We start from the raw sequence: 13,554 nt of genomic DNA on the forward strand, positions 1-13,554 counted from the left end.
CTCTGCTTCCACCACTGCACGCCAAGCACTACTGGGCTTTTATTGTATACTGTGCAAAAGACTCAGAATACTAAAACTGGAAAGGACTTTTGGGAAATCTAATCCAAAACCCTGAGAGGTTAAATGACTTGTACAATGCAGTGGCAAGACTGGATCATGAACTCAAGTCGCCTTACTCCTGGTTACTCACTCTTCTGAGAGGAATGGTTTATTTCCTTCTAACCAAAAATATGTCAGTGGCTATCCTAGTGCAATCAGCAAACTAACATAAAAGACCACTTATTTCAAGAATGGACTATCTCTTATCTGAGATGCTTTAAAAATCACATTTAAACAAGTATCTGGAGATGTATTCTTATAAGAAAAAGATAATTCAGTATCTATAACTAAATAATTACACTAACCTTGACAAATTTCAATGTATAAAACTAATCCAGATCAACACAGATACAAATTATTCAACATTAATCTCACTTGAATTATTTTGCATATCCTCATTCAAAACTCTGCACTAATAAACTATCACTAATAGTACAACATTCTACACAGCTCCTAGACTAAAAGTAAAGAAAGACCACCTTGCATGTGGACAATTACTATTCCTTACTTATGTAAGGCAGAACTGTTGGTATTTCTTAAGGAAGCACATGCCCTACCTTTAAAGTTCCATTCTAGGAGGTCAATGCCAGGTCCATAGCCCAAAATGGGCAGTTTTTAATCCAGCTCCACCAGGGGTCATTTATTCTATAAACACAGCACTGGACTAGATGTTGGAGAAGAATAGGAGATGAATTTAAAACATATAGACCATGTACAGGGAACCAACTGTGAGCCAACTTTACATTCATTATCATTTAATCTTCATTTCAGCCCTGGGACAGATATATTATCATCTCATGAAGAAAACTGAAAAGTTAACCAAAGCTAGTAGAAGGCAGAGCTTTAGAACACGTGCAATCTCACCAAGCGTTCTAACGCAACTGTGCACCTACCACCACGTTCCTCTGCGTTTCAGCAGGGAACCAGGGAGACAGCTATTCTAGAGTACAGCTTGGCATCTTAGATCCAGGTTTGGTATATCTCCACACTGCATCACACTGCATAAGAGTTTCACCTCTACAACAACCTTAAGAAGAAAACTAGTGTCTAGATCCACAAAGAATTCCAAAAAGAAACCCATGCCCCAAGTTTAAAGGGTGTATAGTCTTTCTGTTTGTAAAATACAGATCCCAACAGCACTGGTATCTGATAGATTGCTGCATGAGAGGTGGAGATGACTGAACAGGCCTAAAGCACCAGAACGGTGTCTCATACAAATAATTAAAGCTGGCTGCTGCTTTCAAAATCACCACCATTCTTCAGTAGCCATATTCCTCAAAATTTTTTCCTCAGAATAAAGATCCAAAGGAGGAAAAAAAAGTAATACAATTCATATTTACTATGACTTAGTCTATAACTGTAAAAATTTTTTTACCAAATGTACTATTATTCAACTAAAAATTTTAATTTTGAGACTACTTAGAAATACAGAAAGAGGGGCACCTAGGTGGCGCAGTCAGTTAAGCATCTGGCTCTTGGTTTCAGCTCTGGTCATGACCTCAGGGTCATGAGATCAAGCCCCAAGTCAGGCTCCATATTCAGTGGGAAGTCTGCTTGAGACTCTCTCTCCCTCTCCTTCTGCCCCTCCCCCCCCACTTACTCTTTCTAAAATAAATAAATCTTAAAAAAAAAAAAAGAAATACAAGAATAGTTAACATATTAGATTAAAATACTAAACACAAAATAGTTAATGCTATAGCATGAACTACATAAACTCTATGCAAATAGTCAAGGACTGTATGTCGAGACTATATTTAAAAGCAGAAAAGTGAAAATAGCTGTCAGGACAGTGAGATTACTGACGATTGTTTTTATTCTTAAAAGTTTCCTTCATATTGCTTTTTAAAATTCTGTAACAACAAATGTGCCCTTTTAAATTATTTCATAATATATTAAACAGGTGTCTATTACACCTAACTTAATGGGAACCTATAGGAAAATTAAATGTATTCTGAGCCTCCTGTGCAATAACAAAGACAATATGTCCCCCACAGGAATATACAGGTTTGGGCTCTTCCCGAAGTCCCATACAACAAGACACTCTAAACAATGCTGTGCCAGTTATGCTCCTAGACTAAAATGCTTCAAGACGGTTTAACATGGAGAAAGTACTAGCTTCGGGGGCAAAGGAAATCAAAGAAAGAAAAGGATCTAAATCTTTTTAATTTTGACAATCATCATGTAACCATGTAGCAAATGTTTCTCAAAGTATAGTCCTAGGATCACCTACCTTAGAGTCACATGAGATTCTTTTCAAAATGCAGATTCCAGCCACCACTTCAATCCTCCCACCTACACAATCGGAATCTCCAACAGAAGCCCAGTGTTTGCCTTTTTGCACAATCTTCCCAGGTGATTTTTACGTACACAGATGTTAAGAACTACTGATCTGTAGACGTGTTAACCAGGTAAAATAAACACCATTCAAAATTTTCAGTGAAAGGAACATACAGAACTCTTAACCCTGGATAGGTAATTTGATTACATCCTAATTTGTCACAATTACCAGCTCAAACAAGTCAGGTTGTAAGATCACAGGCACAAGGAGCAGACATCCTGCAAATCTGTTGTCTCTTCTGCCTAACCTGTGAAAGTTTCTGGAAAATAATTTTGCAAACTTTAACAAGAGTCTTAAAATAGCCGTGCCCTTTGCCCAAAAATTTCACTAGTAAGAATTTTTCCTAAGAGAATATTCAAGGATGTAAACAAGGTTTTTAGGCAAGAGTGTTTGGGACAGCAGTATTAATATTCACCACCTGCCATTCTTTTGAGTATATGCACTGCATCTGGCCCTGGTGGGTGCGTACACACAGTATTTCTAATCCTCAATACTTTTATCCCCATTGCAGACAGAAAAAGACTAAGGCTCAGAGAAATTATTTACTTGCCCAGGCAGGAGTTTTTAACCTGCCCAGAATCTGAATCTCGGGCAGTCTGAGTAAAAACATCAGGCTCTTTCCACTCTCAGCCCTGTAAAATGTTGTAAGATGTCATAATGTTTAAGCAAAGTATGATATGTCAAGGGATATTTTATATCCATTTAAAACCATGCTCTTCAAAAATATTTAATGAGATGGAAAATACTCCCGACACAATGGTAAGTGAAAAACTGGGTGTGATCCCAGTTTAGAATGTAAGGGACACAAGACACGGAATCATATCTATCTTATCTATCTTGGTTTTGTCTGCATTCCCAAAGCCTAACACTAACAGCGTACCTGACATACAGTGGGAACTCAGTATCTGTTGTAAAAATAGGGGCGCCTGGGTGGCTCAGTCGTTACGCGTCTGCCTTCAGCTCAGGGCATGATCCTGGAGTCCTGGGATCGAGCCCCACGTCAGGCTCCTCTGCTGGGAGCCTGCTTCTTCCTCTCCCACTCCCCCTGCCTGTGTTCCCTCTCTCGCTGCCTCTCTGTCAAATAAATAAATAAAATCTTTAAAATTAATTAATTAATTAATTAATTATGTGTGGGTATATTTTTTAAAGCCCAGAAAATAATTCCAAATACTATCAGTGGTTATTGCTAGATTCCCAAAACACAATAGTGGTTATTGCCAGATTAGGAACGACTTTTGGTTTTCCTTTTTTATATCTGTTTGTACTTTCAAGTATTCTATAAGAAGTTCATATTACTTTCATAATGAGAAAAAAACTGCAATGGCTAATTTTCAAATCCTATGTTTGAGCCTCTTCCTATGCAAGAGATGCAATTAAGCTTCAGATAAACTCAATATGCAGACTAATGTGTGGTTTACCTTATTCACTGTAACAGAGAAACCACTTTTTATTTACAAATGAGCATTACCTTTTTATATGCCAGCATCATAAATAGCAATGGGATTTAATACTTGTTACAAATAAATGTTTTCATCACCTACAGTTATTAGTAGCTTAGTAGGTAGGAAAAGGATTTATAAAAACATAGCATCCACAAAAAGTTTCTACTAATGGTTTGTGTATTTCGGATCTTGCCCTAAATGTTAGTACCACAAGGATTAAAAATCAAATTCGGTGGCCTCTGCAGCATAGCAAGGGTTTCTTGCCGAGGTCATCCCCACGCACAGCAAAAGCCACTATAAATTAACATTATAATCATGCCTCATCCCTGACAGTTTATTAAGCATTTTACATAAAGGAAAATACCTGGTCACTGTTATCCATGCATTTTTTAAGAAATACATTTTAGAATAAACCAAGAATGAGCCAACTGGTATATTTTATTAGCTTATCACTCTGGACAATTTCAAACACTGAAGCATGGCACATATCTGATGATCATTCTACTGTCAAACTGCATCCAAAACGACTTCATCTTCTGAACAAATTCTGACTTTGTTGGCCAGATTATGCTGCAGTAACCAATCTACAAAAAGCCAAAAGGACAAAAGTATGAACTACAATGAACCTGAAAATTCCAAAACCAATTTGAGATGCGTGATAGGCAGGAAGGAAAAGGGAAAGATTAAAGGTATCTTGAAGTAATAAAAGAGAAAATGGGCATTTTTATTGTTGTGTAATTTTCAATTAAAAAAAAAACCTGACATGGAGAAAACAGTGGAGGAAAAAGACAGTTACATTATTTAGTGGGCCTAGGTTCTGTTTGTAAAGCAGTAACAAGATGAGAACAGCCCTATATGATCAAGGATACTGTGTCTTTGGAATTTAAATTTATTCCTGGATTATGCCAAGAAAGAAATTGTAATTTCTGTAATATTACCAAATAATCTAAATTTCTAGGGATTATCAATGCAGGCCAGTCTCCAATATAAGTAAGCTTCTGCTTCAGTCACAACTTGGAATTTTTGTCACCATTCCTTTCACTTCACCCACTGTGGGGAAACCATGGGTCGGATCCATGTGCCTCCCTTTTTTCCTTGCCTACTTCTGTTAGAGAAGCTGGAAAAGAAGTTACAGTCCCAGAAGCTCTTGTAGCAAAGAGTGGCCAAAGAAATACAGATGGAAGTTTCAGGAGAGAGATTCTTCTTCAAACTCTTGAATAGAAAACAATGTTTCTTCTTCTCCTTTCCCTGCACAGACCCCCGACCCACCTCCAGGCACAGACAGCCAGTCTACAACAATGAGGCCAACAGCCGCAGACTAAGGACAGCAGAGAGGAGGGTAGTTTCTGGGCTCCTTGATGCTCCCGGGGCAACTACTGGGGCTTAGACCTTTTAGCTCCAGATTTTGTGCTGGGTGAGGAAAATGAACCCCTGGCTTGTTTAAGCCGCTCTGTGTTCGGTTTCTGTTAGTCACAGACGAACATATTCTTGCCCATTAGAATCATCAATATGACAAACCTTTCTATGTTTTAACTTATCAATGATCAACTTCACCAAAACCACACAAGTCTTCGCAAAGATAAAACTTACTGAGAGTGCTTGCTCAATGCCCATGAGGGCAGGGACATAATGCCCATCTCGTTTTATCCTTACTGGACCCTAAAAAAGGCGAAGTTAAGACCCCAATCCAGGCCAGTCGGATGGCAGCTCCTGAGCTCTTTACTGCCCAGCTACACAATCTCTGATGGGCTTTTTCATTGTTTATAAAGTGATCTTAGCCTTCAATTCTGCTCTCAGACTGAACTACCATTGTCCTGACTTACTGATTGGAGAAAGTCTTCTAAAAAATAAATCATCCCTTCCCCTAAACAAAAGGGATTCACATGTAGGTTTTTTTTTTTAAAAACCTGGCAAGCATTTGCTCTCTAGTGTTTTGAAATCTTTATCTATCATGTGGCACAGAGCTGCGGCTACACTAAACACCATGTGCCTGGCACTGGGCTAAGCATTCCACAGGCCTCGTCTCATTCAGTGCTCACAACAATCCCACTTTACAAGTGAGCAAATTGAACACATAAGCCTGGGCACAGACTTTGAGAAAAACCTCTGCCTACACAACAATGAATGACAAGTTCAAACCAACATAAAACTAGAAAGGAGACTGATTTTGCTGCTAGTCTTTAGTAAAAACATCAGAAGTGATTGGCTCCGGACCCTTCAAAGAATGAAAAATACTCAAGGACAGCTAACAAGGGTGTAAAGCCCTCTCATCCTGAGCGAAATCTAGAATTCCACACTCATGTCTAATATAGCTTTACTCAGTATTTACTCAACTACCTTTACAAGAAGCTAATATACTCATCACAGTGTGAGCTGCCAGGAAGGCCGATAATATTTAAATAGTTATGAATATTTATTTATCCTAACACCCTTTAATTCATTTTCCAATATACTTGATTTTCATTTGCAATATAAGAATGTGCATTTTATGAACTATGGTTTATAATGAATATTGTTACTATTCGTTTATTCAGCACTTCCTATATGGTCAGCACTGTGATGCTTTACATACATCATTTTTGTCTTAATCATCACAAGCACCTCAAGATGCAAGAACTATTAATACCCCATTTTATTGATTGATTGATTGATTGATGGGGGGGGGGGGCCGAGGGACAGAGATAATCCCAAGCAGGCTCCACACCCAGCATGGAGTCCACCGCGGGGCTCAATCTCAAACCCTGAGATCATGACTTGAGCCGAAATCAAGAGTCGGATGCTTAAGTGACTGAGCCACCTAGGCGCCCCAACACCCACTTTCAGAAAGAGGGCCACAGGTGATGAATTTTCCCAAGCTCCGTATTAGAAGGTAGCATCAAGATTAGAATCCACATCTGGCCCAGAGCCCTGTAATTTTAACCCCTGAACTTCATATAGTTACTTGATTTGTTCCTGTTACATTAGCCTTAATCAAACATTAGCTAGAAAACTATACCGAGGTTAGCTTTTATTTATCTTCACTTTCAGTACTCCCTAATTTTCATATATTTGTGCTTCATATTTCTCCCACAAAACATCTAAAAAATAAGACTATCTTTACTAAAGATTCACTTCACTTGCTGAATTAAAGAGGTAACATAATTGCTGCTCTTACTTTTATTTTTGTTTAATTTATTTGTCAGAGAGAGAGCACAAGCAGGGGGAGTGGCAGGCAGAAGGAGAAGCGGGCTCCCTGCTCAGCAAGGAGCCTGAAGCAGGATTCGATCCCAGGACCCTGGGATCATGACCTCAGCTGAAGGCAGACGTTTAACTGACTGAGCCACCCACGCATCCCTGCTGTTCTTACTTTTTTAATCAATGATGTGTTGATAACCTATTTTAGTGGCTACTTCTGCTACTCAAGCAAGCAGAAGTAAATGATCCCCATTGTGCCTACCATTGTAAAAATGCAACAGGGTTTTTAAAGTCTCTAAGAGCAAATATCCTAAAAGCCCACCAGATGTCAACCTCAGTTCATAAAAATAGGCCATTTCCCACCTTGCAACACTTCCTTCTATGATGAAACAAGGGACTCAGAACTTTGAAAATCCCTATGCTTCTAAATTGTATGTAGGAATTTTTAATTGTATGTAAAAAACATTCATGTATGTTTTTTAACTTAAGAAGAAAAGTGTAACAGTAACATGTAAAATAACCAAAAAGACAGAGAGAGAGAAAAATAAATATATAAATTCCATGTTTGCCTCTCAGGTCTCTAGCAAACACCAAGACTATTTCTGACTCTTCTGACCTATTTATTTCCTACTTTCCCCCAGACTTTCTTCTATACAATTCTCCTCCTCCTCTTTACATAAGTCACATTTAATTGACTTAAATGAATCAACACTATTATCTCACATGAGGCATGAAATCTAAATTTTGAAAATCAGTATTAAATAAATTAAAAAACAATTTTTCTTTATGATTAAATAGTGCTGTCCATGGTATCCATTGCAAGGCTGACCATAAGCTTCAATAAACTTGAAAATAATTCCCATTTATAAAATCATTGACTAATAAAATTGATAATCTTCATTTAGACAAAAATGTCAGATACTCTGCAAGGCTGTTCCAAAGTAGTTATCAGATGAAAGAAAGAAAGAAAGAAAGAAAGAAAGAAAGAAAGAAAGAAAGAAAGAAAGAAAGAAAGAAAGAAAGAAAGAAAGACTAGGAAGACTAGAAATTTTTCCCTACATTTTCAGCCTGGTGGTTTTTATGTATTAAATTCTTTTGGGATTCATTGATCATCCAAGAATGGTATTTCATTTCTTTGATCAGTGTCCTACTGCCCATATTTTAACCTTGCTGAATTTTTGGTCCATTGCGTAGAAGAAATTCTCTACTAATAAAAATGCAGCCCATTAAAGATTAACTTGCCCCCAGGACAGTCTCTCTAGAAACAAATTCCAAGCATTATAATCACTAATTTGCACTATGTAGACTTAAAGACAGATAATCTTATTTATCCTGATTTAAACTGGAAATCTGCATATATTTTAAGGCAATTATGAAAAGAAAAATGGCAAACCAGATTCACATAATCAGAAATTCAACCAGGCAAATACTTTACTTACTTGGCACTTTTCAAAGGAAAAGTTTTACACCCAAGAATATCTAACAATATTAGAATATTTGTTGACTTACCAAATTTCCTATCGTGGTCTCTATTTTAATTCCACAATATGAAACTGCAAAATTTTTTGTCCTCCAAATATTTAAGTATACACTGTATGTCAGAAATTGTAATGGGTACTGCAAATCTTTTCAATCCATGCTGTAATATTTATTATTAATAATGATAAAAGCATCTAAAATATGTATCAAGCTCTTCTCCAACAGCGTTTTAGCTTATCAGGCATTATATCTTTTAATTCTCACAAAACCCTAAGAGAAATACTATTCTCAGTCCCATTTAGAGATGGGCAAACTGAGACAGAGAGGAGCCCAGGAACTGTCCCCAAGTCTGTGGGATACGAATCTAGGTCTGAGTGAATCCAGTGCCCACTTTCGCTATAATCCCCTGGTTTAAAACAATGAGACACAGGATTATTTTTGGTTCAGAAAACCAGTCTTACTCCTTCAAACACAGTAGTTCTACCTAATTTGACACTAGGAAGCAAACATCACAAAATGCCTTGGTACACTGTGCACCACGTTCTATTGCCAAACATGTTCAAAATTTACTTTCTCAGAAGGCATAATTCACTTATGGGTGATTTCTGAAAAGTAATCAAAGCCCGACGTTCAATCAATAAAGAATTCTTTGGGGCTGAAATGTAAATATTTCATCATACATAGATTGTTGAAGAAACGTTAGCGCTGTTAGGACTTCCTGTGAAAGAAACTTTATCACTGAAGCAATTTTAAACCATCTCATGTCAGAGTAGCTAAGGGGATAGCCTTCAAATTTAAGAAATTCATCACCCATATGTCATTTTATTCTAAATGAAAATTAATTAATTCAAAAAAGAAATCCACTTCCAAAGCTCGGAGGGCTGCGTAGAAACTAACATCACTGTCACTATCTGTGTGTGCACAAATGGAACAGGCAAGGAAGACACAGTATTAGGAGATCCACCTTTCACATCATCCCAAACTCATGTAGGGAACAATCTCACAATATTTTTCTGAATAAACTTAATATTTTGTTTTAGAATCAGAAACTAGGCAAAAAGAACCATGGAACAAATGAAACAACTAAAATGGATTACTGAAATACAACTTTAATTTCCAAATTCGCTATAATTTAACTTCTAAATCCACTTTATGATATTCTTATTTGAACAGTTCATCACGGAAGTAACCCTCCTAGAAAATTATGCAATTTAAGGGGGGGGGAGAGAAAGAGACATGATAAGCACTAGGGATGTTTATCAATAAAAATAAGCAACCGGGGAGATGAGTTTGTAGCTCATCCAAAAACGCCAGCCAACCACTCCTGCTATTTGTTTCTACCAAGTAGAAAGTCTTGGAAAACATGTTGTTCTCTCTTAAAATAACCTGCATAATTGTCTTTAAAAGCCACTGCATTTCCAGGGAGGGCTAAATAGCTCCCATGTTGTGATGCACTGACTGATAAAGTCAGTTAGTTATGCATAAGGCCACAAAAGAAAGTTGGAAAGCTCCAATCCTCTCTTGATATAAGGACACTAGCTACTGAATGAGTCCACCATACACCCTTAGTCAAATTAATGCCTGGTCCTCTACAGTATTTTAAGAATGATAATCATTCAAACTATCATATTTTTCTGGATGAGGGAAATGACCACACTGGTGACTTACAGGTAGGCTAGTAATTAACATTTTTAAGGAAGGCCAAAATGACCTTGGACATGTTAGCGTTCACTCTTGAGAACTCCAATCCTCCCATGAAAACTCAGAATTTGCCTCCAGTCCTAAAGCTGTTGTGCCTGGGAAAGTCCCAGAGAAACTACGGAATTAAAAAAGAAAGAAAGAAAGAAAAATTGTGTAAGACGCTCACAGTACAGGAAGATTTTTATGAAGTGAGTATAACTCAAGATGTGTTTTATATGCCTGTCAGGAGATGAACACACAGTGTCCTCCAACCCAGCAGCATTGCCCTGACGCAGTCCCCACGCTCGGGCTCTTTACCCCCAGCCAGGCCCCTTTTACTCCCGAGTGGAGCGTGGGGGGCGGGAACTCCTATCTTAAGCGCTGACATCTGCAGTGTTTCCCAATAGCTAGACAAGGCCCCTCAGCTGAAGGAAGTGGACACTGACATGAGGAGGGACGGGAGCTTAAATTCAAGACTATCAGGGAGTGGGGAGGGAGTCACGCATACTCTGTGCGGTCCCAGTGGGTCCTGATGGCACAGCCCGGGTGTCCGGACTAAAGTTGGCATCTTCAAAGTATTCAAGAACACAACTGGGCGCGCCGGTACAAACTCGGCCTTTGGCTTTTCTGAAGCGGGTCAAGTTAGCACAAGGTTCCCGGTGCCGGGAGACCTGAGAGGCGTGGAAGGGTGGAGAGTCCCGCGAGGTCTCCACTCCTTGGATGTCCTGCGGCTTCGCGGGGGAGGGGACCGGGGAACTAAGTCGGCTACGCGCTGGAGTGGGGAGCTGGCCGCGGGTCGGGGATGTCCGGGAAGAAGTGCGGACTCAGTCCGGGAGTCGGAGAACGCGGGGGATGCCTACCTTGTAACATGGCCTCAAGTTTCTTCCTGTCCACGCGGAAGCGCTCCTCGCTCCACTCGGGGCTATGCAGGGGCGCCCCGGCGACCAGGTCGTCCTCGGAGCCAGGCATGGGCGAGTCAGTGCTGCGTTCGCTGTTGGAGCCCGGGTCCGACTGCGCCGCCAGGTAGCCGGGCTCGCCCTGGGCGGCCATGGTGGGCGCGCGGCGCTCGGGCTCCGGCTCCGACTTCGGCCGCCGCTCTGCCTGCGCCGCCGCCTCCGCTCGCCGGCAGGGCTCGACTGGCTCCCCGCGCCCCGGCGCTAGCTCGTCCCCCGGCCGCCGCCGACGCCGCCGCCAACGCCGCCGCCACGGAGCCCCCGGCGCATCCCAGCCCCGAGAGCCGCCCGCCGCCCCGAGTCCCGGCCCCGGTCCCGGGCCAGTGACTGCGCCTCCCCCAGCCAGCAACGCCCGCGCGGAATGAGCGCGCCGCGCCGCCCGCGCCTCCATCCGCAGGGCCCCGGCGCCCCCTCCCCGCCCGCCGCCCCTGCCGCCGAGCGCTCATTGGCCCCGCCGGCCCACGGGGAGCCGCGGCGGGCGGGCGCGCGGGCGGGCCGCCCCTGGCGCTCGGACACACTCGCGCGCGCACACTCACCACGTACACACTACCGCTTTTCTGCACTTACTCGTACAAATCTTACCCCGCACGTATACTTTCATGGTTCTTCAAACACAGACACTCACCAGGTTTAAGCGCACTTTCTGCAAGCACACCAAATACACACATAATTCCCCTTCTATTTACATACACACACTACACCCTGTAACTCCCAGCCTCGGTCGGTCCCACAAGTTTGAAACAAGAGGAGGGAGAAAGGAGAAGACTAGCGGAAGAAACAATGTCCATCTCTTGCAGAATCATTGTGGTCATTGCTTTCACGCAATTCATTCCTCCGCTACAGTTCAAACCCAGGTCACTCCTCTCATCACAGCAAAGTGGTCAGCTGCACAAAAAGTGGACAAGAGGCTTACTCTTACTTGTGAGGAAAGGGATTTTTTTTCTTGAATGAAGTGAGGAGGGAGTCCTTTTCTATGTGATTCTCAAGGACTGGATTCAGCTGATTTAAAAGGGGGGAAGGGCAGGGTGGCAAAGAAAAGAGCCTCTAAAATGGAAATGGTGGTTAGCTGAATCCAGTTGGCATCTGGGGAGCCTGTTTTGTCAGGGACAGAGGGCTTTTCTTTGTTTTCACGGGCAGTCGCATAGATGAGGACCAGCAAAGGACCCTATGATCCTAACTGCCCAGGCCAGCCCACCCACTGCCGCTTGTAAACTTGAAGCACCCCGGAAGAAGAAACTTGCTTGCACCAGGAATGCCCTTGGAATTCTATTTTGCGTTCACACTGATTCATCCTGTGTTTTGTGACCAAAAACACAAATATTTATTTTTACTCTTTTAGGGGGTGGGGATTGGAATGGGAAAGCAGTTTGTTGCTGTGCCACAGAGGGAGGCTTACGGGCTTACACAAGTGACAAGTTACACTTCGGGTCAACAGAAACTCGTATAGGTTCAGTTGCCTAGTTAACAAGAATTGACTGTGCTGTGTACTACAGTGTACTGACAGAGTAAAACTCTGGGAAGTCAAGTGACGTGACTAAGGTCACATGGAGCCAGGAGTCAAGCCCAGGTCCATGTACCTGGCACATAATTTCCACAAAACCCTACCTTATTGAGCAGAAAAGCTTCTTGCTCAGAGTCACCTGCTGAAAAACCGGGAGCAGATATACAGCTTAATTGCTTGATGGACTACCCTGTGTTCCTTCTCTGAACTTACTAATTACTGCACAAAGCACTAACTTAAACACCAAAACAGGTTATCAAGGAGCCTTCCATCAGGGATGTTTACCATCATTTTCTGTCAAGAAATATTTGGGGGGAACCTGGGATGTGCTGGATTGTGTGTTAGGCCCAAAGAAGAGTTATCAAAAACAAACACCATCCCTAGGCTCCTGGAGCTGACATTCTAGTGAGAAAGATAGAATGTTAATCTAAATAAATAAATCATTCAGAAAAATATAGTTACACCTATATTAAGCATTATAAATAAGAGACTCAAAATAGGAGAAAATCTGTCATGGAGTAATTGGATTCAATCAGAGAGGTCCGTGGAGGCTTCTCAGAGCTCTGGGGCCGAATAAAAGTTTGAGAAGAATTTAACTGGGGCAAGAAAGAGGAGAGTGAGGCCTTCCCTACAAATGACTATTTGATCATTCTAACACCCCTGAAGATAGATATTGTAATTATCCTTGTTTTCCAGTCGAGGAAACTGAGGCACAGGAGGTAAAATCACTTACCCAAGTTTACACAACTAAGTAAATTGAAGATTTGAACCCAGGAAGTCCCCGTTGAAAAAATTAGACTTCGGGCGCTCTATGCTTAGCCACTAAGCTATATTAGCTCTCAACAGGATCAGCATAAGCAAAGATCCTGTGGTTGGAGGAGGCAGTGT

General features: G+C 41.3%; 1 protein-coding gene across 6 annotated transcripts in view; it reads right to left on the bottom strand.

Annotated features, from left to right (window-relative positions):
* Positions 1-11,429, bottom strand: part of BICC1 (BicC family RNA binding protein 1) — a 275,327-nt gene extending 263,898 nt beyond the window's left edge. For 2 of the 6 annotated variants that reach the window (XM_048219269.2, XM_057308799.1), the window contains exon 1: positions 11,073-11,429. In XM_048219269.2, the coding sequence (XP_048075226.1) occupies positions 11,073-11,262 (190 nt within the window). In that variant the 5' untranslated portion in view covers positions 11,263-11,429. The remainder of the gene's footprint in view (positions 1-11,072) is intronic. The other 4 variants (XM_048219268.2, XM_048219270.2, XM_044386082.3 and 1 more) reach the window with 3 other exon arrangements.
* Positions 11,430-13,554: the final 2,125 nt, after the last annotated feature.

The sequence above is a fragment of the Ursus arctos genome, unplaced genomic scaffold (assembly GCF_023065955.2).
Source record: "Ursus arctos isolate Adak ecotype North America unplaced genomic scaffold, UrsArc2.0 scaffold_7, whole genome shotgun sequence".
Taxonomy (NCBI): Eukaryota; Metazoa; Chordata; class Mammalia; order Carnivora; family Ursidae; genus Ursus; species Ursus arctos.